The 23082-nt window shown below is 49.4% G+C and overlaps 12 protein-coding genes and 1 non-coding gene across 13 annotated transcripts; 7 read left to right on the top strand and 6 right to left on the bottom strand.

Moving 5' to 3' along the window:
- The first annotated feature begins 36 nt into the window (after nt 1–36).
- Nucleotides 37–4157, top strand: AFUA_3G08400 (DEAD/DEAH box helicase). The gene has a single exon (XM_749681.2). The coding sequence runs from the start codon at nt 320–322 to the stop codon at nt 3719–3721; it is 3402 nt and encodes a 1133-aa protein (XP_754774.1). The 5' UTR covers nt 37–319; the 3' UTR covers nt 3722–4157.
- A 152-nt stretch (nt 4158–4309) lies between these two features.
- On the bottom strand, nt 4310–6578 carry AFUA_3G08390 (tRNA-dihydrouridine(20) synthase (NAD(+))). Its single transcript, XM_749682.2, has one exon. The coding sequence runs from the start codon at nt 5860–5862 to the stop codon at nt 4507–4509; it is 1356 nt and encodes a 451-aa protein (XP_754775.2). The 5' UTR covers nt 5863–6578; the 3' UTR covers nt 4310–4506.
- Nucleotides 6579–6680: 102 nt separating this feature from the next.
- Nucleotides 6681–8721, top strand: ipp1 (inorganic diphosphatase IPP1). The gene is made up of 5 exons (XM_749683.2): nt 6681–7589; nt 7675–7794; nt 7867–8210; nt 8271–8354; nt 8415–8721. Exons 1-5 carry the CDS (start codon nt 7089–7091, stop codon nt 8554–8556), a joined length of 1191 nt encoding a protein of 396 aa, XP_754776.1. The 5' UTR covers nt 6681–7088; the 3' UTR covers nt 8557–8721.
- An 81-nt stretch (nt 8722–8802) lies between these two features.
- Nucleotides 8803–9396, bottom strand: AFUA_3G08370 (mitochondrial 54S ribosomal mL53 protein). The gene has a single exon (XM_749684.2). The coding sequence runs from the start codon at nt 9332–9334 to the stop codon at nt 9014–9016; it is 321 nt and encodes a 106-aa protein (XP_754777.1). The 5' UTR covers nt 9335–9396; the 3' UTR covers nt 8803–9013.
- Nucleotides 9397–9590: 194 nt separating this feature from the next.
- AFUA_3G08360 (uncharacterized protein) lies at nt 9591–9847 on the top strand (the record flags this gene model as incomplete). Its single annotated transcript, XM_749685.1, has 2 exons — nt 9591–9619; nt 9679–9847. 2 exons carry the CDS (start codon nt 9591–9593, stop codon nt 9845–9847), a joined length of 198 nt encoding a protein of 65 aa, XP_754778.1.
- A 97-nt stretch (nt 9848–9944) lies between these two features.
- AFUA_3G08350 (putative protein transport membrane glycoprotein Sec20) lies at nt 9945–11213 on the top strand (the record flags this gene model as incomplete). The annotated part of the gene is made up of 3 exons (XM_749686.1): nt 9945–10258; nt 10308–10555; nt 10612–11213. The coding sequence occupies 3 exons, from the start codon at nt 9945–9947 to the stop codon at nt 11211–11213; spliced, it is 1164 nt and encodes a 387-aa protein (XP_754779.1).
- Nucleotides 11214–11396: 183 nt separating this feature from the next.
- tL(AAG)2 lies at nt 11397–11509 on the bottom strand. Its single transcript has 2 exons — nt 11471–11509; nt 11397–11442 (listed from the first exon to the last, which is right to left on the bottom strand). It is a non-coding gene (tRNA).
- A 101-nt stretch (nt 11510–11610) lies between these two features.
- dscD (DSC4 family protein) lies at nt 11611–12976 on the top strand. Its single transcript, XM_749687.2, has 2 exons — nt 11611–11977; nt 12087–12976. The coding sequence occupies exons 1-2, from the start codon at nt 11751–11753 to the stop codon at nt 12853–12855; spliced, it is 996 nt and encodes a 331-aa protein (XP_754780.1). The 5' UTR covers nt 11611–11750; the 3' UTR covers nt 12856–12976.
- A 200-nt stretch (nt 12977–13176) lies between these two features.
- On the top strand, nt 13177–14543 carry AFUA_3G08330 (ATP-dependent Clp protease proteolytic subunit). The gene is made up of 5 exons (XM_749688.2): nt 13177–13458; nt 13524–13542; nt 13607–13632; nt 13698–13839; nt 13908–14543. Exons 1-5 carry the CDS (start codon nt 13312–13314, stop codon nt 14330–14332), a joined length of 759 nt encoding a protein of 252 aa, XP_754781.2. The 5' UTR covers nt 13177–13311; the 3' UTR covers nt 14333–14543.
- A 493-nt stretch (nt 14544–15036) lies between these two features.
- On the top strand, nt 15037–16302 carry AFUA_3G08320 (uncharacterized protein; the record flags this gene model as incomplete). Its single annotated transcript, XM_749689.1, has 1 exon — nt 15037–16302. The coding sequence occupies one exon, from the start codon at nt 15037–15039 to the stop codon at nt 16300–16302; it is 1266 nt and encodes a 421-aa protein (XP_754782.1).
- A 221-nt stretch (nt 16303–16523) lies between these two features.
- On the bottom strand, nt 16524–17658 carry AFUA_3G08310 (uncharacterized protein; the record flags this gene model as incomplete). Its single annotated transcript, XM_077804371.1, has 2 exons — nt 17276–17658; nt 16524–17192 (listed from the first exon to the last, which is right to left on the bottom strand). The coding sequence occupies exons 1-2, from the start codon at nt 17435–17437 to the stop codon at nt 16524–16526; spliced, it is 831 nt and encodes a 276-aa protein (XP_077660527.1). The 5' UTR covers nt 17438–17658.
- Nucleotides 17659–18093: 435 nt separating this feature from the next.
- Nucleotides 18094–19815, bottom strand: AFUA_3G08300 (replication factor C subunit 2). Its single transcript, XM_749691.2, has 4 exons — nt 19567–19815; nt 19427–19505; nt 18558–19364; nt 18094–18469 (listed from the first exon to the last, which is right to left on the bottom strand). Exons 1-4 carry the CDS (start codon nt 19698–19700, stop codon nt 18305–18307), a joined length of 1185 nt encoding a protein of 394 aa, XP_754784.1. The 5' UTR covers nt 19701–19815; the 3' UTR covers nt 18094–18304.
- A 117-nt stretch (nt 19816–19932) lies between these two features.
- On the bottom strand, nt 19933–22049 carry AFUA_3G08290 (M18 family aminopeptidase; the record flags this gene model as incomplete). The annotated part of the gene is made up of 6 exons (XM_749692.2): nt 19933–21252; nt 21311–21403; nt 21459–21594; nt 21671–21772; nt 21836–21930; nt 21974–22049. The coding sequence occupies 6 exons, from the start codon at nt 22047–22049 to the stop codon at nt 20240–20242; spliced, it is 1515 nt and encodes a 504-aa protein (XP_754785.1). The 3' UTR covers nt 19933–20239.
- Between the last annotated feature and the right edge of the window lie 1033 nt (nt 22050–23082).

The following is a 23082-nucleotide window of genomic DNA, read 5'->3' as shown; positions in this document are numbered from 1 at the left end:
AGATTAATGTTGTCGTCTGGCAATAAGAATATTGAGTATTATTCTATTCTTCCTGATTGATTTGCTCATAGATGCCGCATTATTCACAGGGCTATGTGTTCTTGTTCCCAGTTGGTCTTAATTGAGGCGCCAAATCACGTGACAAAGGCGCGTCCGCCGCGTTTGTTGAAAAAAAAGACAGTGATGGAATGGATTCTGGAGAAGCAGGCGAGCTCTCTTTTGGTGCTCCGTTGGGTTTTGCTCCTCTTTCATTGCTGCCTGATTTGTCCGTCTTTAATTCGATCTTTATTGCTTAAAAAGCTTGTTGTCGATTGACAACATGGACGATTCCGTCCCTGATACCCCCGTCAGCGACAGGAAGATTGTCTGTAGTACTCCTCCGACCGGCGTCAAGGATGATACTGAATATGAGACTATCGCCACTCTTCCGGTGGCCGCTCAGCATTTCCAATCACTTGCAACACAATCGTTGACTCCTGCTTCTCAGCGACTTACTCAACCGACCCAAATCATTGAAGTCCCTCATTCAGCCAAAAGTACAGTCCAAGTTGCCGCTTCTTCTCCCCCAGGTCCGACATCCTCGCCTTCCCGTCCTGCCTCGCTGGGAGGTCGCCTTTCCAATGCCATGGCACCTCCTGGAACGCGTTTCTGCCCTCCTGTCTCTGCCGGACCTGCGAAACGTACGCCCGTCATAAATCTCGACGATGACGGCCCAACATACGTCGGTGGCTCTTCCGACGAAGACACCCAGCTGAAAAGAAGCACGGATATCAAACCATCCATGTTCACCAAGACATCGCGGAGTCCCGAGAAAGTCATGGATTCCCCAGTTAGTGCCAATTCTTCGTCCTCTTTTGATCGCTTCAAGGAGATCACCTCCTCCGCAATTTACAACCCAAGCGCCAAACGGTCTGCTTCCCAGATGGACCCGACCCCCAAAGGAATCCCCATTAAAAAGCCCAGACAGAGTGGCCCTTCCCGCGCGCAACCAGTGGAGGTGTCCGTTACATCATTACAAGACATTCAAGATTACCAGATGAGGGTCAAAGTGGAGAGAATGTTGAAAGTGATGCCGCAGAAATCGGTCCAAGCTTGCATGCAAGCTCTTGTGTTCAAGCGGGGAAATTATGAGGATGCATTGGATCATCTGGCAAATACGGAGGAACGGGATGCACCTGGTTCATCGGACGATGAATTGATTACAGCTCAACAAGCTGAACAGATCGCACCAGCGAAGCAAAACATTAAAGCTCGAGGGACAATCCAGGATAAGTGGTCGGCCATGAACTTGCAGAAGAACCTGGCAAGCCAGAAGGTCCAATCGCAGTCGCAACCACAACCGCTGAACGAGGAAGAAGCAAAGCCACGGAGACGCCTGATGAGAGGACCAAAGAGTCGTGGTATTTCCCCAAGTCCTGCTCGTTCCGAGACTCCTCCCAAGAAAAAGCCTGGACGACTGGTACAGGGACGGAAGCAGCCTTCGCCCGCACGTTCGGAATCACCTGAAGCACCTTTGATCATGACTGACGACTCTGATTCTGGTGTTGGCGACGCATTGGAAAATGTGGAATCCGAGATCAAGGTTTTGAGGTTCATCAACACGTGTCAGGCTGTAGAGCTTGCAGATCTGGCTGCAACGACAGAGGATGTTGCCCAAGTCATCATCTCCCACCGTCCATTTAGGTCCCTAGACGAGGCCCGCGCTGTACCCGCTCCATCAACGGAGCAAAACACAAAACCAAGGGGCGCCAGGGGCAGGAAGACGCCGAAGCCAATTGGCGACAAGATCGTGGACAAATGTCTCGATATGTGGGTGGGTTATGAAGCGGTGGATTCTTTGGTCGCTAAATGCGAAGCGCTTGGACGCCCCGTTGCAGCAGAAATGAAGAACTGGGGTGTTGATATCTTTGGAAAGCGGGACGGTGAATTGGATCTGGTATCGATTAACCAAGAGTCGCACGATTCTGGCATTGGGACACCCGCTAGTCAGCGTACTGACGAGGATAGCGATAGCCCTGCGTCAGGTTCACGCAAGTCTCGTTTCATTTCCCAACCCAGTATCATGAATGACGACCTGAAGATGAAAGATTATCAAATAGTGGGGATTAACTGGTTATCCTTGCTGTTTGAGAAGCAGTTGAGCTGCATTTTGGCCGATGACATGGGCCTTGGAAAGACCTGCCAGGTCATTGCATTTTTAGCGCATCTGTATGAAAAGGGCATAAAAGGACCGCACTTGGTGGTTGTGCCGTCGTCAACAATCGAGAATTGGCTTCGGGAGTTTCAAAAATTTTGTCCGACATTGTCTGTCATGCCCTATTATGCAGGGCAAGCAGAACGCGCCGTGATCCGTCAGACCATTGAAGATAACCGTGATGACATCAATGTGATTATCACCACCTACACTGTCGCAAAGGCGAAGGTTGACGCCCACTTCTTGCGCAACATGGACTTCTGTGTCTGTGTCTATGATGAAGGACATATGCTAAAGAGCAGTACATCAGTGTTGTATGAGAAGCTGATACGGATCCCAGCCCGTTTTCGACTTCTCTTGACTGGAACGCCGTTGCAGAACAATCTCCAAGAACTGGCTTCACTGCTGGGCTTCATTCTTCCAAAGGTCTTTCAAGAGCGCAAGGAAGATCTCCAGTATATCTTTGCAAATAAGGCGAAGACAGTGGATGAATCCCACTCCACGCTTCTCTCGGCGCAGCGCATTGAACGGGCCAAATCCATGCTCAAGCCGTTTGTATTGAGGCGGAAGAAGCATCAAGTCATCGACCTGCCCCGTAAGACGTCGCATGTTGAATATTGCGAGTTGAACAGCGCCCAGAGGGAGATCTATGAGCATGAAAAGGAAGAAGTTCGTCAGCTTCTTGCTGACCGCGCCGCCGGAAAGAAGACTGGTAACAGGTCCGCCAACATTCTGATGAAACTTCGACAGGCTGCTATACATCCACTGTTATACCGGCGTCATTACACTGACACCATCCTCAGTCGTATGGCCAAGGCCTGCTTGAAGGAGGAGCAATGGTCTCAATCGAACCCCGACATCATCTTCGAAGAGCTGCAGGCTTATAATGATTTTGAATGTCATCAGTTGTGTCTCAATCACCCTCATTCCCTGGGGAAATTCGCCCTCAAAAACGAAGAGTGGATGAACTCTGGAAAAGTTGATAAACTCTGCGAGTTGCTCAAACGGTTCCAAGAGAACGGGGATCGAACACTGGTGTTTTCCCAGTTTACTCTGGTCATGGATATTCTCGAGCATGTTCTTGAGACTCTCCATCTGGGTTTCGTTCGCCTGGATGGTCGGACGAATGTAGAGGATCGTCAGTCCATTCTAGATGCTTTCCATGAACGAACCGACATTCCTGTGTTTCTTCTTTCGACGAAGGCTGGTGGCGCGGGAATCAATCTGGCCTGTGCGAACAAAGTCGTCATCTTCGATTCCAGCTTTAACCCACAGGAAGATGTGCAAGCGGAGAACCGAGCACATCGTGTTGGACAGACCAGGGAGGTAGAAGTCATCCGCCTTGTCACCAAGGACACGATCGAAGAGCAGATTTACGCTCTTGGCCAAACCAAGTTGGCTCTCGACCAGGCCGTTGCAGGCGACGAAACCGAGAGCAAGAAGGGTGAGGAAGCTGGAATGAAGGTCGTGGAAGATATGCTTCTTGCAAAGCAAGAGGAGGTGAAGACAGATAGCACGAACGCCTGAGTCTCTTTCAGTCCTAGATTCATCGGTTACAGTTGAGCCGGATTTAATCTTGACTTGGATTTCTGTCTACTGTCTAGAACGCGTTTTCTGTTCTGCTGCAAGCGAGTCAATCTGCATATCATCTTGTTATCGGATTGTTCAGGGTCACACGTGCATATTGTCGGATCTGGCAGGGTTCAATGGTTCCCAGCATTGGTCTTGCTTTTCAGGGGTTCTATTAGGTAGCATCCATAGCATTCACCAACATCTGTAGCAGTTGGTGACATTCTTAGAGTAATAGGAGCATCATTGGGTTAACCAGAGATCTTTGGTCCTCTATATATATTTGATAGGATAGTTGCTCTACCTTTGCTGTAGCACAAGTCCCCCCTGAGAGTGAAGGACAAAGTGTTTGTAGCCTGTCATGCAACAGTGCGTAAGACAAAGGCCGCACTACACGCCTTTGTGGGACCTAAGCAGTGCCATGCTACAAACTGCGACATACAGGGGCGATATGATTATTCTCCGCCATCGGAATATGTAGAGACTGCTGTTTCATTATTATAGAATATACTCTGCGTTCAACCAAGATGAATGAATATATTCACGAAAAAAAAAAAAAGGAATCTATAAACAGATCTCTAGAATAAACTCCGGACAAAGAAAACCCAGTGAAGGTCATTCCTACATACACCATAACATGCAGATATAGAACTCGAGCTATGCAGTAGTATCGAAAAATAGGAAGAAGGGGAGTGAGATGGAAAGTCCCCGGACGGGACTAGAGGGGGAAGATGATGTTATATTCATGCGGCAAGTTCCTGCTTTTGAGCCACCTCTGGAGCTGGGACAGTGATGTCGATAGGATGATCTTCCGGCTTCGACCTGACCGGGGTCGGGATGGAGCTGGTGCGAATGGGACCTCCTCCGTTCACGGCTGGTGAGGCTGCTTTGGGCCTGGGCGCGCCGCTTACCGCACGAGCCGTCTCGTTATTCTCGAGGGCGTTTTTGACAGCGATATCGCGAGCAGAATCCTCCGTTTCGTTGTTCTTATAAACGGACTTGTCCGTGAGATTGAGGATCTCGTCCACTTGGGCGGCCTCTGGAAGTAGGTCATCGAATTTGAGGAAGTGGCAGTAGTCGGAGTAAGACTTTGCTGTCTTGGCATCTTTGAACTCCCTGTTCTTCCCGGGGATGAGGATGTTCAGAAGAAATTTGGTGTTGCCGAAGCGGTTCTCGCACTCAATAGCGGCTTGAAGATAGTCGTGGACCACCTCCCTCCAGGGGAGTAGACCACCCTCTGCTTCGGAGCGGAAGCATGACGGGTTTGCCTCAGCCGCTGTCGCTATCATAGCTCCGTCCACTCCAAATTCCTTCATAAGCGCAAGCGCTTCGTCCCGAGAGGTGACGTCGCCATTCATGACGCATGCAACACCAGCCTCGCGACAGATTCGCGCAATCATCGCCAACTGGTCGCGGATGGCGCGTTCGCGAGGCCGCATCGGCGTCGTGCGGCAATGAACAGTCAAGCCTGTGATACCTGTGGCAACGAGTCTCTTGACAAGGCTTTCTGTCTTCTCTGGGGTCTCCAGGATACGGATTTTGACCGAGATGCCGATCTGATAAGGATTCCCGACTTCCCGCACAAGCGATTCAAGGATAGAGACGAGCTTGTCGGGGGTCCGTAGGAGAGCTGCTCCCATTCCACCACTCGTACTGAAAGGTTTGGGACATCCAGAGTTCAAATCGATCCCCGCAACGTCGCCTGCGACCAGTTTTGCTGCTTCGACGGCCAGCTCCGGGTTTGCAGAACCGATTTGGAACACCAATTTTCCCTTCTCCCGAACGGGATCAATCCGGTACAGAATGGACTCCTGAGCAGGTTTGTCTGGGCGGCCACCGTTCGAGGGGAATCTGATATATTCGATGCATCCGTTGCGAGGGTTCACTCGGCGCGTGGCTCCGATAAGCGATCGGTCTACCGTTTCAGGACCCCAGACAAGATCCGCTCCGTATTTGAGAGCGAGAAGGCGTGAAGGCAGCTCTCCCGAACGCACCATCGGTGCCAGGACTACTTTGCCACGGTAGTCGACACCATTGACGGGAATAGGAACGCGGGGTGTCGTGAGCGAAGTCATTGCGGATCGGAGAAATCTTAGCATAGCATTATTGACTTTTTTGAGACACGACAAAGTGCGAAGCGAATGACAGGGAAAACGTGGTGTATAGGATAAAGTTGTCTTACAGAAATGTAAATCGACGACCTACAAAGTGGATGGCGACAGACATTGAAAAGGTGGAGATGGAAAAAGTGGAAGTCACGTGAAGATAAAACTGATAAGCTTCATTTGATCTCCATTGCTACTTCGGAGTCTTCCGTTCATAGACGGATATCGGTTGGAGAACTCCTTGGAGGATTGGGCAAAGATATGTTGGTATTCTGTCACCATATTTCTTATATTGAGAATCGATTTCTCCCTCCGACTTAGACCAAATAAATGTTGTGCTTATGTTGCAGCTTCCCCCTTGCCGAGCAGTACTCCGTACATAGGTAGTCCTCAATACTCAAGCACACAAAGTAAACCAGTGGAAGGTACCACCATCATAACATGGCGGACTAAGCGACCAGGTGAAAATAAGGTTATTTAAGTCAAGCACCGCGACCCCTGTAACGTGAATGTCAGGCTCCTGATATCGAGGGAGCTGACATGAACAGTTGAAGCTATTGTTATTCTCACCAATAATGGCCTTGTGAGCTGGTCATTGTTCAGTAGTATGGGTCTCAACCCGCACACGTCAAGCACCTGGGAGCATCATATTACCTCCTAGGTACTATGATCCTACCCCAAGGTAGATATCATCATTACCTCAAATAATGACAGACTAGCAGCAGAGCAGCGGAATAGCAATAATATAAATTGCGGAGCCCCGCCCTTTATTGTCCCATGCACCGAGGAACTTTGTCGTGCCGACTACCTCTGGTAGCTTCCGGTATATTTGAGAGGCGTCCGATAACGGTTGGTGGTTGGCCATATTTGAGCACTGTTCTCTACCATGATTGCAAGAGTAAATTAAAGAACAACTGGCAGCAAAAAGAGAAGGTAGATAATCAATGAATTAGGGAGGGAGAATATCTTTGTACCTAGGTATCTTTTGTATAGCGAACAGTGGCTCTATCGATGGGCCTCGGACACCTGTCACTAGAATTCCCGACGCCGATTTTCCATCCCGATAATTGCCAGCAATTTTTGTCTTCGATCCCTTTCGCTGGAACAGCTGCTATAAACGGCATAAAGCCGATTCAAGGTCACGATCACAAGCTTTAAATCAATCTAGGTCTGTCAATTGAGGAACTCTGCCCGAATTTCTTCCTATTAATATACAATCAATGTCCCCGGTGGCTCTGCGCATGAGCAGCAAAGCACTACTGCCCCTGTCTCCATTGCTCCGACTGTCCACCGCCTCACCGGCCCTCGCCCGCCCTTGTTCGCCCAGTCCTCGCACATCAGCAACGCTGGCTCCCCCCACTCGACAAGCCCCTCCTCCCTCCTCCCTCTCGTCCTCCTCCTTCTCTCCTTCCTTCTCCCCTCAACAAGCAAATTTGTCTTCGCCATCATCGTCAAGAGTTCGTTCGTCTGTCAGCTCCGCGTCAACTCGTGCTGCTCTTCTTTCTAGACATTTTTCCTCGTATACCCCGCCGCAATCGCCCAACATGTCTTACACCGTTCGCAAGATCGGCCAGGCCAACACCCTGGAGCACCGTGTCTACATTGAGAAGGATGGCGTCCCAATTTCTCCCTTCCACGACATTCCCCTTTACGCCAACCCGGAACAGACAATCCTCAACATGGTTGTTGAGATTCCCCGCTGGACCAACGCCAAGCAGGAGGTACGCAATTCGGATCCGCGAGACACTTAGAACGATCACTGTTTTTTCATTACGGAGCATTCGCTGATTCGGCTTGGATGTTTAGATCTCCAAGGAGGAGTTCCTGAACCCCATTAAGCAGGATGTCAAGAAGGGCAAGCTCCGTTTCGTCCGTAACTGCTTCCCCCACAAGGGTTACCTCTGGAACTACGGTGCCTTCCCCCAGGTAAGCCAACTTCATGAACACGGTGCACGTCCAGGCCAATCAATGCTAACCAGGGATTTCTCGATGGTTTAGACCTGGGAAGACCCCAACGTTGTCCACCCCGAGACCAAGGCCAAGGGTGACAACGACCCGCTCGATGTCTGTGAAATCGGTGAGCTTGTTGGCTATCCCGGTCAGGTCAAGCAGGTCAAGGTTCTTGGTGTGATGGCTCTGCTCGATGAGGAGGAGACCGACTGGAAGGTCATCGTCATTGATATCAACGACCCTCTTGCCCCTAAGCTCAACGACATTGAGGATGTTGAGCGTCACCTTCCTGGCCTTCTCCGTGCTACCAACGAATGGTTCCGTATCTACAAGATCCCCGACGGAAAGCCTGAGAACCAGTTTGCCTTCTCTGGCGAGTGCAAGAACAAGAAGTGGGTTCCTTCTTACTGCGTCTGGTATCATCTTTCTATGCTAACATTTCTCATTTCCAGGTACGCTCTCGATGTTATCCGCGAGTGCGCTGATGCTTGGGAGAAGCTTATCACCGGCAAGAGCCCTCGTGGCGATATTAGCCTGTAAGTACTTCATTAACCATAGTGACACCGATGAGGCAAGGATTCAACTGACTTTGGCAGTGCCAACACTTCTGTTGAGAACTCTTCTGACCGCGCCGACCCCGCCCAGCTTGCCAGCATCCCCAAGGGCGAGAACCTCCCTCCTGCCCCCATTGATGGCAGCATTGACAAGTGGTTCTTCATTTCTGGTGCTGCTGTTTAAATCTATATTGAACAAAAGTTCTAGAATTTTAAAAAAACTGTTCCGTTCTCCCTCAGGGCGAGTACTAAGGGCTTTGCATATTCCCGCATTTGCTCATATTCTGTAGAAATGCGATTGGTCTGATCTAGTAGAAACTGTCTAAATGAAATAATGCACGTGGCACGGAATCCTCTTTCCTTGGAGCTTAGATATTGCTGTGAAGACCCATAGAAACTGGCCTGGCGGGCTGAAAAGAAGAAAATATCTTGTTCAATGCTAATATATACAAATGTCGTCAACTCAGATTATGGCTCGTCAACGTCTTTTCCAAATCACACACAGCGATCATTGCTCGCCCTTCCCCTTCTATAGTACAAAAGCACAATGAGAAAACTCGAACCCGATGTCCTCGGCGCCGTAGCGTAAAACCCGCAATGATACCTAGAAAACCACGAAGAACAATGTACAGACCCGAAAATTAACCCTTGAGGGTTTCTTCTCGTTCGATACTCCGTCCCACACGTGCAAGTTCTTCGATCACATCACCGATCTTCATTTGTTTCTTGCCCACCTCGATCTTGACCTCCTTGCCTCCTCTGAACCCTACCGTCATCTCAGGGGGCTGTGTCGAGTGGCGTGGCAGCTGAGTGACTTGAATATCAATGTGCGTCGGACTCGAGGCGGGTGTGGTTGAAGGGTTGCGGAGGAGAGAAAGGAGCAAGCGGCAGGGACGAGCAGACCGGGAGAACGGATTGAAGGTCGCCCGGAAGGAAGTGATTGTGTGCAGTGGAATGGTCATTTTGATGGGACCGCTTTTTCTTGGACGTTCGAATAAGAGGATGGAATGGCCAATTGGTTTCGCTGCTCAGGGAGTTAGTCAAGACTGCAGGGAGCCGTTTGCTGAAGGTGATGGAACAAACCTACGACACCTGTAGATCACCGCAAGTCGGATGCCGGTTAAGCCAGCTTTCCGCGCTTGAGCCGGTCAATCGAGTGAGCCCGTTTGGTTTTTGGGAAGAACAGCGACGGAAGCAGTCGGACCCTTGAAATTGAGGATGGTGGCTTTGAAATACAGGAATCAATTGTATAGTGATGAGGCCGTTGCCCGTTCCTGATCTACCTAACTAGAAAATTACCTCGCAGTCAGCGGCCGGAGAGTTATGTTTGCTCAAGATGCAAACACTTTGTGGCCTCAGGAACCGATGACGCTGTTGATTGTGGACACGAGGCGGATTGGACAACAAGGGAATCGACTTTCCCAAAGCGAAGCTCTGAAGAACCGCAGCTTTGGGTTGTCATGGTGCATTTATGACCACTCTATATTCAATATCTTGGACATGTTCCACAATCTGTGCACATACTAACCCGTACCGGACAATCTTGATATACTTTAAATACACACTGCCACGATGGCTTCAACAGCTGCTCTCCAAGCTCGACTCAAAGAGCTCTCAATAGCTCTGGCTCAGATACACCCGCTCATCGATCGTCTAAGGAATTTTACAGTGGCTATTGGTCAAGGCGACGAGGCCCGCCTAGAATTGGGACAGGAAATACATGGCTCATTGAAAGAGGCGGAAGAGCAGATGGAGATCCTGAAGGTTGAGGTCGATGCTCTTGAAACTGGCAACGAAAGCGGACGGAAAGGTGTGGACAATGCGAAGGAGCTGGAAAAGGAGCGAATCGTATCATTGGCGGGGAGGTTGGCCGAGGAGATGAAGAGGTGAAGCGTCTCTCCAGGTTACATTTATCTGGCTAACATACTTGCCTAGGACAAGAGTGGATTTTCGCAATGCTCAGCTCCAGGCGAAACGAAACGCGGAGGCCGCAAAACGCAAGGAGAGAGAGCTATTGTTTTCGAGGTCACAGAGTGCTGAGCGCCGAAGCCAATTGAACGAGAAGCTGTCGCATGATGATATTGTCAAGAACGCCTCAAACGATGTTACTGCCGCACTGCGCAGGACGCACCAGCTGATGCAGGCAGAACTATCTCGAAGTCAATTTGCTCACCAAACTCTAGGTTCGTTATATTTGCATTGGGAGACCATCCTCAATCTGCTAATTCTATAACCACAGAGCAATCCACAGCTGCCCTGTCCTCATTATCGGAGTCTTACACCGATCTGGACTCTCTCCTCTCATCGTCCCGCGATCTCATCGGTTCTCTCCTCCGGTCCCAAAAGTCTGACACTTGGTACCTGGAAACAGCATTCTACATCCTTGTTGGAACAATATCTTGGCTCATATTCCGTCGCATATTATATGGACCGCTCTGGTGGCTTGTATGGCTGCCGATTAAGTTGATAGCGAGGTCCGCGTTCGCTATCCTTGGAACAGTCGGGATCACTAGCACGGCCGTTCAATTACAACCATCAGCTTCACTCAGCCAAAGCATGCCTCATGAAGCACCAACATTAGGACAAACAGCAGCCATGCCTAGCGCGTCCATCAGCGCTTCTTGGGACGAATCCCAAGCTCCTGAAGAGCAATCTGAGACTGATCGGCTGATTGATCAGATTGGCGATACGATAGAAAAGAACAGCAAATTGGGGGACGAAACCAACATCGACGACGTGTCACCAGAAGAAAGGCAACGACAAGAAGAGATACCGCGAAATCCAAAGAAACGCATGTACGAAGCTACAGAAATCGAACAAGACCTGAGAGATGAGTTATAGATGTTGATGTACCTAGGTATCTATCAATGCGGAAACCATATCCACCAGCGATTCACTTCCATTAGGAGATACGAATAAAAAGTAATCATTTGGGGGGATTTAACAACCAAAACTCAAAATCAGAAAGGGGAAATAGTTTTAAAACAGGAATTCCTCTAAAGGAGGAAAAAGAGAAAACGCATCTGACAAGAGTGGGATTCGAACCCACGCCATCATACGATGATGAGGAAACTCATAGAGTTTGGTATTAAGGTGTACCTTAACCTCACGCCTTGGACCAACTCGGCCATCTTGCCATTACATGCTTTATCCTTCGTATTTTGAGTAAATAAGGCACATCCGACAGGTTCCCAAAGTTGCAGGTGATTCGACATCACATGACAAACAGTGAACAGATGAGGAGAGCTGCTACTTGAGCGGGCAGTCATCCTATTTACATGCATACTGACGCTCCGCATATAGCAGTCCTCCGTCACCGATCTAGTGTCTGATCTCCCTTCTTTTCCCAACTCGCCTTTCATGCCCTCATGAACCCCTATGACAACTCCAGATGCCTTTCGAGATGCGGAGTACATCGCTGACGTGTCCGGCATATCTTATGGAAACGTCGCGAATCTCACCGAGCAAGATGCTAATGTGGTGCCTCGAGAGAATGAGCGCATGAGAAAGCTGCAGCTGGCTGCCAAGGTCGCGTTCATTGATCGTTTACTTCGCGATCTTGATATCCTCATTTACTGCGAGCTATCTGCGCTCTATTACATGGAGTGAGCTGCCTTAATTTCATCGTGACTGCTTTCTGGAATTGCTTTGAGGAGCACGTCGTCGGAGTGTGGCTTGCGCTTTACTAACAGGACTCTCATTGCTTTGCTCCAGTTGCTCAGTCATACTCTTCGCAATCCGTGCTATAGTGCAGCTGATATTTTTCACCCCCAAAGCCCCTCCTTTTGATCCGACGCGGAATCAACCCTTCATCGGAGCCATCTTCGTCAGTAACATCTTTTGTATGATCTTTCACAACTTCTTCACCCATCCTGAGGCCAGCGAGGCTACTCGAGGGTATCTTCATGGAGGGTTGTTGATCGATTTCATCGGACAAAAAGCCCCCATTTCGCTATTTCGGTTATTTTTGCTCGATTTTCTTGTGCTGATTCTCGATCTCGTCATGCTGGGTCTCATAGTCGAAAGAGTGAAAACTACAGGGCAAACGTCCACTACTTCTACAGAAATTCTCAGAGTACAAGACCATGACTCGGAGGAAAGAGGTGTCCATAGGACTCGACCCGAATCGCGGTCTTCCGTTGTTGGTGCTGAGCTTGATGAGACCGACGGCCATATTACACGTGCAAATGCCGGTGTAGGTGAACAGGCGGAACATACACAATTATTGGCAGACCCGTCAGAGGATGGCCATACGCCTGGTGCGAAGAATAGCCACCCTCTGGACGCATTCTCCTCCGGAGAGGCTGTGATCATGAATCTTGGCCTCTTTGATGTCATACGTGACCAATGGAAATATAGTACGACTGCTCCGCCGGCGCGAACATCTTCGTACATACCTTCGGACCAGACGGCGGCTTTTCTACGAGCAAGATTTGGACTGCAGGTCGGGCCTGACGGTCGTGTTCAGCGGATAGAATCCTGACTCTTTTCTACTGTTGTCACACATTGGTTATCAATAGCTTCTTTGTAAATATGCCGCCGTTAATACATATCTAGATCATGCCAATGCATGCTCATCAAGTGATGGGAACCAGCTATATAGCTAGCTGATACATGGTAAATACACTAGTAAGTCGTACCGTGGCAGAGCCAACTGGCATGAAGAGATCCTATCCACCGTTGGAATTGTGTGTTAAACACAACATTACACCACTATTTTCTACCACGCTAGAAGTGGTTGTGTAGATGCCTTGTTTGGTCGCGTGGTTATGGTTGACATCTCCGTTCTCCGCTCTCCGATGCTCCTACTCCAAATCCTGACCAGTACAGCAGTACCTTGCGCGATCAAGACTTCAAAACACAGATCCACCGCTCACTTGATTGACGAGAGACGAGACAACCGCATCTTGATTACCATTTACTCGCTCATTGTTTTGTCATGAACTCAAGCATCTTCTTGAAAAGGCTGGGTCGCACCGCCCTTCAGCCTGTGTTGTCGCGAAGCTTCACCAGCACCATCCCCGCATTGTCCAGCGCAATCCCTCCGAGAGGGTGGACCCCAACACCATTTGTGACTGAAACAGTGGTGAGTCTCAAGTTTTGGAGATGTTTTAGTACTGGCTAGGTTGACTCACTGACTCACTGTTGCAGGGAGGCGGTTGGCACACATGTACGTTTGTTGGCCGTGTATCAATCGCCGGAGCCAACTCCAAGCTAACAACGGGTTCTATAAGATGATATCTTTTCCAGGTTGTTAAAGGTATAGCAGATTTTCTATGGGTGAACTCTGTGAAATGTGGATTGCGCTTACATTTCTCTCTCCAGGAGCGTATAATCTGCCTCAATGGCGAAGTAGACGAAACCATGTCCGCGTCGATAGTCGCCCAGCTCCTCTTCCTCGAAGCCGACAACCCTCAGAAACCTATCCACCTATACATTAATTCTCCCGGTGGCTCAGTGACAGCTGGTAATTCCAATGCATCCGATATCGCTGTCGTTTGTACAAAAGGACTAATCTAACACACCTATACCTAGGCCTCGCCATCTACGACACAATGACCTACATTGCATCCCCAGTCAGCACAATCTGCGTTGGACAGGCAGCCTCCATGGGATCGCTATTGCTTTGCGGCGGCGATCCGGGGAAACGGTACTGCCTCCCACACTCGTCTATAATGATACACCAGCCCTCGGGTGGGTACTTCGGACAAGCGAGCGATATCGCCATTCACGCCAAAGAGATTCTACGTGTTCGCAACCAATTGAACAAGATCTACCAGCGGCACCTGACAGGGAAGAAAGTGCTGTCTCTTGAGGAGATCGAGAAGTTGATGGAACGTGATTACTTTATGGGGGCTCAGGAGGCTTTGGAGATGGGTATCGTCGACGAGATTTTGGACCGCAGGGTAAAGCCGCAAAATGAAGGAGGAGAAGGCGAAGGGAAGCCACCAGTGCCGTGAAAGAGGCGGGGATATCTATGTTCTTGCTGAAGAAAGTGCATACATACCCGATCCTCCTCTATTTCGACCTCTTCATGCGGTTCCGCCTTGTTGGCTATCAAGGAGACCCGTGAGCCCTGGCTATCAAGAATCACTTAGAAGCCTTTAGCTTTACATCATGACATAGTCACCGTTTCCAAACTAGGTGTGAAGAGATTATGAGCTGTTGTAGTTCTAGCCTGTTCACTTACTCCAAGCTAGAGCGTGAGACACCTAGCCAGTTCTGAAAGCCTGAGAGTTGGGATAGAGGCCCCACAAAGCACGCGCGGGAGAGTCACTGCTAACTGGTAAGTGACGGCTTAATAATCAATCTCTGGCCAAAGAAGCGTTATATTGATGTAGCTCAGCTCTCTTTCTGAGGGTATGTGCAGTGAGAAAAACTATCACCCTCTGAGCGTTTGTTGGACTACCCAGACTACCATCAGCTATTAGTAGAATAAGGCCATCATGAGGAGGTAGTTGATCAGTTGAACCAGGCCTGACCCTAGTTCAGGGAGCACGAGATACAGGCAGGATACTGCTATGGTTGTAGAAGAAAGGACTGGTCAGGATTTGGAGTAGGAGTCGGAGAGCGGGGAGCGGAGAGCTCACATCACTGATTTCTCCGCTTACTCGCGGATTTCTTCAGCTTGTATTTCCATGTCCGGCCACAACAGCTGCAGAGCATGGAGTGCTGCCGACAACGCGCTTCATACGCGTCATGGCGAATAGCTACGTTTCGTCAACTTTTCCTCAAAGCTGCAAACCCTGCATCGTCCAATTGCGTCCTTCGGCGTGGAATCTCAAGCTCCATCGGCCGGGACGAGTCGCGAAGCCCAGAATCTCAGAAAGAAGCCGACGCGCCGGAACTAGATCAGGGCAATGTGAGGAAAAACGGAGAAGCATCATCTCAAACAGCTCAATCTGTCCGTCCTTCTCAGCTACTGCCTCAATCGCCCTTGCTCACAAAAGCGCTTTCTGGAGTTGAGAAGAAGCGCAAGAAACGGCCAACTCAGAATGATACAGACCGGCTACGTCTCAATCCCTGGGCAGTAGCACTGGCATCGCCTGTGCGTATGTGTGCAGTTACTGGAACTCGTTTGCCACGGGAGTTTTTCACGGATTGGGGCCTGGTCCAACGCCCGGACGACGAGGGGCTCTGGTTCATGCCTGTTGGTCTCCTACGGGACGAATTATCGTCCTCGAAAGTCACGAAAGCCGATCAACATGAGCCAGCCGAACAATTATCTCCGAAGAATAAATCGATCCGCTCCCTCACTCTACGAATTATCGACCGTCTGCCCCTTTTGAAGGACTTGACGATACCGCTTGTGCGAAACAAGAGTGGGAGAAGACCCCTGCTTACAAGACTGGTGCCTTTTCGATGGAAGCACCCGCTGGGACCCTTCACAACTCGAGAGGAGAAACGGTTGATTTGGCGGGAGGACATGCCTGAGTTCGTCCTCGAGAGAATGCGGAAGCATGTCCTAAAGAAGCTCAAAGACATGTACCGTACGCAGAAGCGGCCGAAATCAGAGCTCGGGTCTTTAAGGGTCATTCAGGTCAAAGACAATTCTTACGATGCTCTTCTGGAAGGCTTAGGACGCTTGGAGAAGATCGAGCGCATGGAATGCAGTGGGGTGCTGGTCTTGGGCCGTCAGGTGGAAGGACGCGAGAATGGAGATTCTGAAACTGCTCAAGAGCAGGCTCACGATTGTGAACTAGCAAAGTCTCTGTATCCTGACTTGGTGACCCTCCCACAGTACCAGTCGAAAGTACCCGTCTTTGACCTGTCCGAGCTATTGTCTCCAGCCGATCTAGCAGAAATAAGGAGCTACGGTCCACAATTTGAGAACACTGCTCTGATCCTGATCCCCGTCAACCCAACGGCCGTTCAAGCTCTTCTGGCGCTGTGGAAACTGAAGGCATTCCTCAGGTCCCAGGAAGCGTGACCTGCCTGAGAACTTCAGACGCCTGTGAGCCATCAAGGGCATCTCGTATTCCTTGCGTGTGGATGCAATTCCCTCGGTGTCCATTCTATATGTCAAATTATATAACAACTCTATGGGATATCTTGATGAGATCTATCGACGGTGAATTTCTCCTCGAAGTGCCTGTACCAGGGGCCGATGCCTGAAAGTCAGCAAGGGGAGACATGCTCGGTGATGCTACTTCACTTCGCTTCCAAAAGGTCGGAAAGTTTGTCTAGGTACACCGAAGGTCTAATAGGCCCAGTTAGGAAGTCATCCTTTGAGCTGACTCCAGTGAGGACACCCAAAGTGCCTCCGAGCTTGCCTTCTAACCCAAACCGGATGTCAGTGTTGGCGCGGTCTCCCACCATGCACGTCCGAGATCTATCGAACTTGAATTTTCCCTCAATCGCGTCCATCATTGCCTGGTTAGGCTTGCCTAGTGAGACAGGCTCCTCACCCAGCATCATGATAAGCGGCGCACTCATGGAACCCGCGCCGGGGAACAGTGCACCTGAGTTCGGAAGTGTGGAATCGATATTGGTCGCAAGGAAAACCGCACCACGTTTGATGTAGTGATATGCTAGAGCCAGCTTCAGGTAGTTCAGATGGAAGTCCAGTCCTACGAGAACAACTCCGACCTCGGGGTCAAGTAACGATGGGTCGCCGGCTGCAATAAGTTTGTAGTCATCAGGTCTCACTTCGCGACGATACGCAGGATCTGTGCCTCCAATGAATGGGACGTTCTCCGTTTGAAGCTCTTGCTCAATGCCCGTCTCGCCGATGACGAAGACCTTTCGCTTATTTTCTGGCAGTTTGAGGATACGGGAAATATAAATGGATGCGCTGTACGAGGAGGAAAAGATTTCTTCCTGTTTTCTTCTGTCAGCCTGGACCGGTGTACACAACCTTCTACTCTGGCACAGTCTCCGCAAGCTTCAGCTTAAAGACATACCGTTGTGCTAGGGATCCCCAGCTTCTCCAGTTTCTTTTTGTAGTCGGCTCGTGACTTTGTGCTGTTGTTCGTGACGAAAACCACCTGCTTGCCTAGTTGATATGAGTCTCTAGCCCGGACCTTCTCCCCGGCAGGTGCGAGCATACCGTTGCTCCTCAACATTTCCAGCGTCTCAACAGTCCCAGGGAAGAGGTGGTCGCCAGACCAAAGGACTCCTATATCAGACAATTTGTTCAGCAATCGCCCCAGCGAATTGTGTCAGGCATTCGCGAAATCATCACGCCCATTGCACCGAATGAGTAAGCGAAGAAGAGCAGCCACGAACCATCACAATCGAACAGAAATACCTAATAGATCCAATCAACTTCTTGATCAGAATAAGGCGTATAAAGTGCATGTAATTGGAACGTGTACTGGATAGACTCACATCGAATTTATCCAAGAACTCCTTGATCTCCTCCTTCTTCCCAGTAAGATATCGGGGTACAGTCGTCATCACGGGGTTACGGCTTAGGACTCTCCGGAGGAGCTATTCTGGACTTCCTGCACTTGGTTTTGGTGCTTCGGGACCGGGAAACTATCCGTAGATATATAAAGATAAGAACTCCCAGGAATTGGCTGACAAGACTGAGACACAAATTCCAAGTAGCGACTGTTAAGCTGCGATGTCGGTCAGCTTACCTGTACGCTGACTCTTCGGACATGCGCGCGAGCGGGGCCCACACGTGGTTGTGGGGCATCGCCAGAGGATCGGAGGTGCTCCTATACTCATACTTCATACGTGGGGAGTAGCAGTAATATTGGAGATTGTAGCCCATGCCTTTGGTCTTCATCTGATAATATACACTCCTATACCACTTCGGAATTGCTTGCCCTGAGCAGATCCCTCATCAAGCGGGGCATAAGCAGTCAGGATCTACCAGATACTTCTATGCTCGAATATCAATACATTTATTACATTAACACTTTTATAGCCCTCGTGTGTGCAATTAAACGCTGAAATCCTTGATTACGTGTAGATCGATAATATTACGAGCCGCCTAGGATGCCTGATATCCGAAGGGCGAGATCTAGTATCGATAAATGCTCGTCTGCGCCGTCGACCAGACGCTTGTCCATCTCAGAGAAGGCAGTTACAATCTTGTTCTTTTGTATGTCCGGAATAGCATCGTTGTAGACAATCCGTCGGTACAGCTGCGGATTATCAGCACTCTTTGACCACAAGGACGGAATCTCGCAATTGAACGAAGCCTCGTGTAAAGGGAATAAGAACAGAGCTTACCTGCAAGACAAGCTGACCCGCACTCCACCCATCTGCAACAATATCCGTGACGACGGTAGAGATAGCCTCGTAGGAAGACCCTAATTTCTTGGGCTGCATGGCCTGAATGAGTCTATCTATAACACTTTCAGGGACAACGCCGGCAATCTCTTCAATCATTTGCATAGTGACAGGTTCTGAGCTGGCGTCTGTCATCTCAGAGTCCTCGTCCCCATCTTTTTGACTCGTCGGACGACCAGCGCCTACCAACCGGGCCGCACTCTGCATGTATGTAATGGCACGCCGTAAATCACCTTCACTGCAGCTAATCAGCTTATCAATGACGCCTTCATCAAGCTTCAAATTCTCCAATCTGGCAATATGCGCCAAGCGCTCCGCTGCAGCCGAATTATCCAGCGGCTTGAAGCGGAACTTGCTGCATCGACTGGCAAGCGGCTCTATGATCCGTGTGACGTAGTTGCAGACGAGACAGAAACGGGTGATCCGGCTGTATTGTTCCATCGTGCGTCTGAGTGCAGACTGTGCATCCTGAGTCATGCTATCCGCCTCATCCAGGATGATGATCTTGAACGGTGGGCAAGGGTATTGTTCGAAATATGACGAGTCTAGTCCTGTGGGTTGGCTGAGTTGTGTGCGGGCGAATCCCTTGACTTTTTCTCGGACAATGCCAATACCACGTTCGTCTGAGGCGTTCAGTTCGAGGATACGTGACCGATAAAGAGCAGGACCGAATAGCGATTTTGCGAGCGCGAGGATGGTCGAGGTCTTTCCTGTACCTGGGGGACCATAGAAAAGCATGTGAGGGAGCTAGTTCTGTCAGTAACGTTCATCTTCGAATTTACTTTGGTAGGAAGTCTTGTATGACGTACATTTGAAGCTTGTAATGTCCGTTGAAGGACTTTCGTGGTGTGGTCTTGCGCGGCTACATCATCGAGGGTCTTGGGACGGCTATGGATCTCCGTTAGAACAACCATTGCGTAGAATAGACAATGGGCTAGATAGTAAATACTATTTCTCAACCCATGGCTGCAGCCGTGTCTGCTCCTCCTTTCCATCTGTTGGCTTTTGCTTCGAACTGGTGGATGCTGCGGCAGCTGCAGCAGCTGCAGCTCGGGCCTTGTTGTTAAAGAAATTGGCAGCCATGAGTAGCTACTCGGCCATGTAAACCACTTGAGTCTAAGTAGTCCAAAATCTTCAATAAAATGCTCTTTTTGAAATTAAGATGGCTCAGAGATAGCGCCTTGAGCACAGGTATCCAGGAAACTTGTCTGAGAGACGCGTCTACACGTGATACGCGATAGGCCTAATATTGTGAATGACCGCCTGCCCTTCAAAGCAAAATTTCGGTCAATAACAGATGTGCTCTACGCAAATGCGAGAAATAACGGCAGGAAATCTATTGTTCTAGATCAAGAGCTTGCTGTTGATAACCCTCAAATTTAGCTGGCATAGTCACGACCTCATCTATTGAGCACTCTATATCATTGCCCTTGGGCTTTCCCTCGTTGGTGAGAAGCACCTTCATGGAGTTTGGAGTGAGATATTGATGCTTGGTGAGGCTGGTTAAACATCGATGGTATGTTTTCTTTCTATTTCATTCAAGTATGAGGGAGGTTAGTCCTGCGCCTCTGCATGCCGAATGAAGATGTGCGATCTCGCTAACAGGTATTTAGGCCAAAATCTCAGTCGACCAGAATCTGTTTAGAAACGCTCGAGTAGTGTTTGAAGAAACTAGTAAACAGGCGTATCGAGTGTCCCACATCGTAGGTACCACCAGTCTCACGGATACTGTGCATGCTCAATTGAGGGTTACCCAGATCAAGGGTTCGAGCACCTAGTGCAGCAGACAGCATAGGTCCGATAGTGCTACCGCAGCTGGAATCGTTGCGGACAACGAAGAGCTGCAGAGGGACTCCTTCGCCCCCATTTTCCGCTGCCTTTCGAGCAACTTCCTGAAGAAGAACAATGCCAGGCGAGTTTGTAGCGTAGCGAGCATTGGCATTGATTTTGATGACAGGGCCCTTGTTGATCTCTGGACGGTGATCGGATTCGTACTTCGCAGCGTAATTTGGGTGTACTGCGTGAGCCATATCGGCGGATAGGAGGAAGGAGGTAGACAAAGTCTGCTCATAGGCTGTAGATACATCGTCTTGGTCGGACGAAGTCGAAGGAAGAACCGACAAGCGATGAATGACGGCGGGAAGGAGGTTTGAGTCCGCGCCCTGAGCAGTACGGCTTCCAATCTCCTCATGGTCGAACAATGAAATCAGTCGGATAGATGTCTCATCATCCAGTGCCGAGGAATCAGCAACAGACTCGATCAAGCCAACAGTGGCACAGAAAGAGCTGTTGAGGTTATCCAGCCTAGGTGAGAAAATGAACTCCTCATGCATGCCACCAAGGCAAGATTTTTGGGTGTCAAATAGAATCATTTCGAAGTCAAGAATGTCGGCGGGCTCGACACCTGCCTCAGTAGCCAGAAGCTCGACAAAGTAGGGATGATGACGCTCAGTTATCGCCTTCAGAGGAGAAAATTCGCCCTTACCATCCTGCTTGGCTTCAGCGTCTTTGGGCTCACCGGTACGGTTGAGCTCGGCTGCCACAAGGCCAGCAATAGGGAACAGCTGGGTCTCTTTGTTGAAAGAGAAAGTTTCCTGGCGGTCAAGATGAATGGCCAAGGTGGGAATGCGAAGGACTGCAATTAGGGTCAGTTGTCACTACCTTCGCACAATATTAATATGGGGGGGTGTTACTTGGACGGTCGATCCTAATCAATTTCTGCACAATGGAGCCATCCCTGGTCTTAACCATAGCGCGACCCGCTACTCCCAGGTCACGGTCAAACCCTGACGACCATTAGTTTTGAGTGGGCCATGTAGGGATAGAAGTCAGTAAACGGACATGTGTGCCAGATGCCTCCACCATACGTCTCAACACCAACTTGCATATAGCCCTCTCCGCGCTTGTTGCTGACAGGCTTGACTCTCAGAACAGGGGAGTCTGTGTGCGCACCGATCATGGATATAGCATTGCCAGGCTACAATAATCCGACACTTTAGTTTTTCTGACCAAGGAGGCTGTACGTTATGTCACCCGGTGTCGTGCGAACATACCTTCCATTTCTTGCCTACCGCAAAAGCTACGATAGTTGAGCTATTGCGGGTCAGATAATACTTTCCGCCAGGTCGGCATGTCGAAGCCCAAGAGTCCTTTTCCTATGGGGAAAGAGTGAGAAGATTGGTATGGACATGATCTGCGTCCTTAGTTATGAATCAAACCTTGATTTCCTGAAATCCTGCTTTAATGAGGAGTTCTTTTGCAGACTGAACAGCATGGAAAGCTAAGGATTTCGTGCTGCTGTCAGTTCCAGTCTCTAGATAAGAAGCAGCGTTCAACCATTAGGAAGGTGTATTTACGTGTTGGAGAGGCATTGACAAAGGACAAAAAGTCCAAGGCGGGCTGCTTCAAGTTTTGCGCGAGCTTAGAGGTCATCTTGAAAGAGTACCCTGTTGGCTATGGGGTAGCTTATGGTGAAGTCTGGAGTAAGTGGAGAGGAGGGACTATGCTATTTGTTGGCATGATATCGGGATCATAGATACTCTCCAACAGTCTTGGCGGTCAGACCGATACTAACCACGTTCGGTAGTCTATAGTATTGAAAGCGCTACAAAGAAATTGATACATATTTATGATAATTTAGTCTGCATACTCATCATCAAATGTAAAATATGACATAAGACCTGATGAGTCCTATTTTTAGTAGGATCCATATGTTTTTCGTACAGAAATATACCACTCATGTGGGTTCTTTGTTGAGCTTCACTTTCAGCACAGATCCAACTATGAAGTATGACCAAAAGCGCCATTGACTGGTCTGACATCTCTAATCAGACAATGACGGAAAAGATCAGTGGAGCAATTGTCCAGAAATTTAGAATTAAACATAGTCAATACATATACCTCCCTATTAATAGTGCAGTACGGAGTAGGCATGCTGAGGATGAAGGGTCCTTGAGACCGAAGTGTCAGTGGTGTTGAAGAAATGTGGAAAGAGATAAGGCATGATTTCATCATCGGATTAATAGATATTCACGGGGAATTCTTGCCGTTGACGGCCGCTCAGCTGGTGTTAGGATCGACAAAGGTCCATGATCACAAAAAAAGGAGTTTTTATTTGGCTGCAGAGGCGAAAGTAAACTCTCCCTTCCATATGCTGGCCCGAGCTCTCCGTCGCGTCGAAGGCGCGTGGAACGACAGGCGGTCGCGAAACCGATAGGACAGTTAGTGCGGCTGATTGATAGGGCACAACAATCAACGACAGGCTGAGCGCGCCCTTCTGGTTAGGCATATTGGCGCTTCGCGTTAATGAAGGGGTTTTGTTATTGTTTCCAAAAGACACCAATGTAAGCAGATATATTGATTTAAGTCACCAGATGCAATACTTCCCACATTTAGTACTGTGTTATTGTAACCAGTGTTGTTGTGGGCAGATGTATACTCCGTACAACTGAGCGATCTGTGTGCT

Source organism: Aspergillus fumigatus, chromosome 3, assembly GCF_000002655.1.
Source record: "Aspergillus fumigatus Af293 chromosome 3, whole genome shotgun sequence".
Taxonomy (NCBI): Eukaryota; Fungi; Ascomycota; class Eurotiomycetes; order Eurotiales; family Aspergillaceae; genus Aspergillus; species Aspergillus fumigatus.
The sequence above is the reverse complement of the archived record's forward strand: the minus strand, read 5'-3'. Positions and strand labels throughout refer to the sequence as shown.

Coding starts and splice junctions, on each gene's coding strand:
- dscD (XM_749687.2), top strand. CDS start 11,751: ATGACAACTCCAGATGCCTTTCGAGATGCGGAGTACATCGCTGACGTG. Junction 11,978..12,086: donor TCTGCGCTCTATTACATGGA/GTGAGCTGCCTT, acceptor GCTTTGCTCCAG/TTGCTCAGTCATACTCTTCG.
- ipp1 (XM_749683.2), top strand. CDS start 7,089: ATGTCCCCGGTGGCTCTGCGCATGAGCAGCAAAGCACTACTGCCCCTG. Junction 7,590..7,674: donor GGACCAACGCCAAGCAGGAG/GTACGCAATTCG, acceptor TTGGATGTTTAG/ATCTCCAAGGAGGAGTTCCT. Junction 7,795..7,866: donor ACTACGGTGCCTTCCCCCAG/GTAAGCCAACTT, acceptor TCGATGGTTTAG/ACCTGGGAAGACCCCAACGT.
- AFUA_3G08330 (XM_749688.2), top strand. CDS start 13,312: ATGAACTCAAGCATCTTCTTGAAAAGGCTGGGTCGCACCGCCCTTCAG. Junction 13,633..13,697: donor TCTTTTCCAGGTTGTTAAAG/GTATAGCAGATT, acceptor TTCTCTCTCCAG/GAGCGTATAATCTGCCTCAA. Junction 13,840..13,907: donor CGGTGGCTCAGTGACAGCTG/GTAATTCCAATG, acceptor ACCTATACCTAG/GCCTCGCCATCTACGACACA.
- AFUA_3G08370 (XM_749684.2), bottom strand. CDS start 9,334: ATGACCATTCCACTGCACACAATCACTTCCTTCCGGGCGACCTTCAAT.
- AFUA_3G08400 (XM_749681.2), top strand. CDS start 320: ATGGACGATTCCGTCCCTGATACCCCCGTCAGCGACAGGAAGATTGTC.
- AFUA_3G08300 (XM_749691.2), bottom strand. CDS start 19,700: ATGGCTGCCAATTTCTTTAACAACAAGGCCCGAGCTGCAGCTGCTGCA. Junction 19,365..19,426: donor GGACATTACAAGCTTCAAAT/GTACGTCATACA, acceptor TGACAGAACTAG/CTCCCTCACATGCTTTTCTA. Junction 18,470..18,557: donor CGGGTCAGCTTGTCTTGCAG/GTAAGCTCTGTT, acceptor GATAATCCGCAG/CTGTACCGACGGATTGTCTA.
- AFUA_3G08390 (XM_749682.2), bottom strand. CDS start 5,862: ATGCTAAGATTTCTCCGATCCGCAATGACTTCGCTCACGACACCCCGC.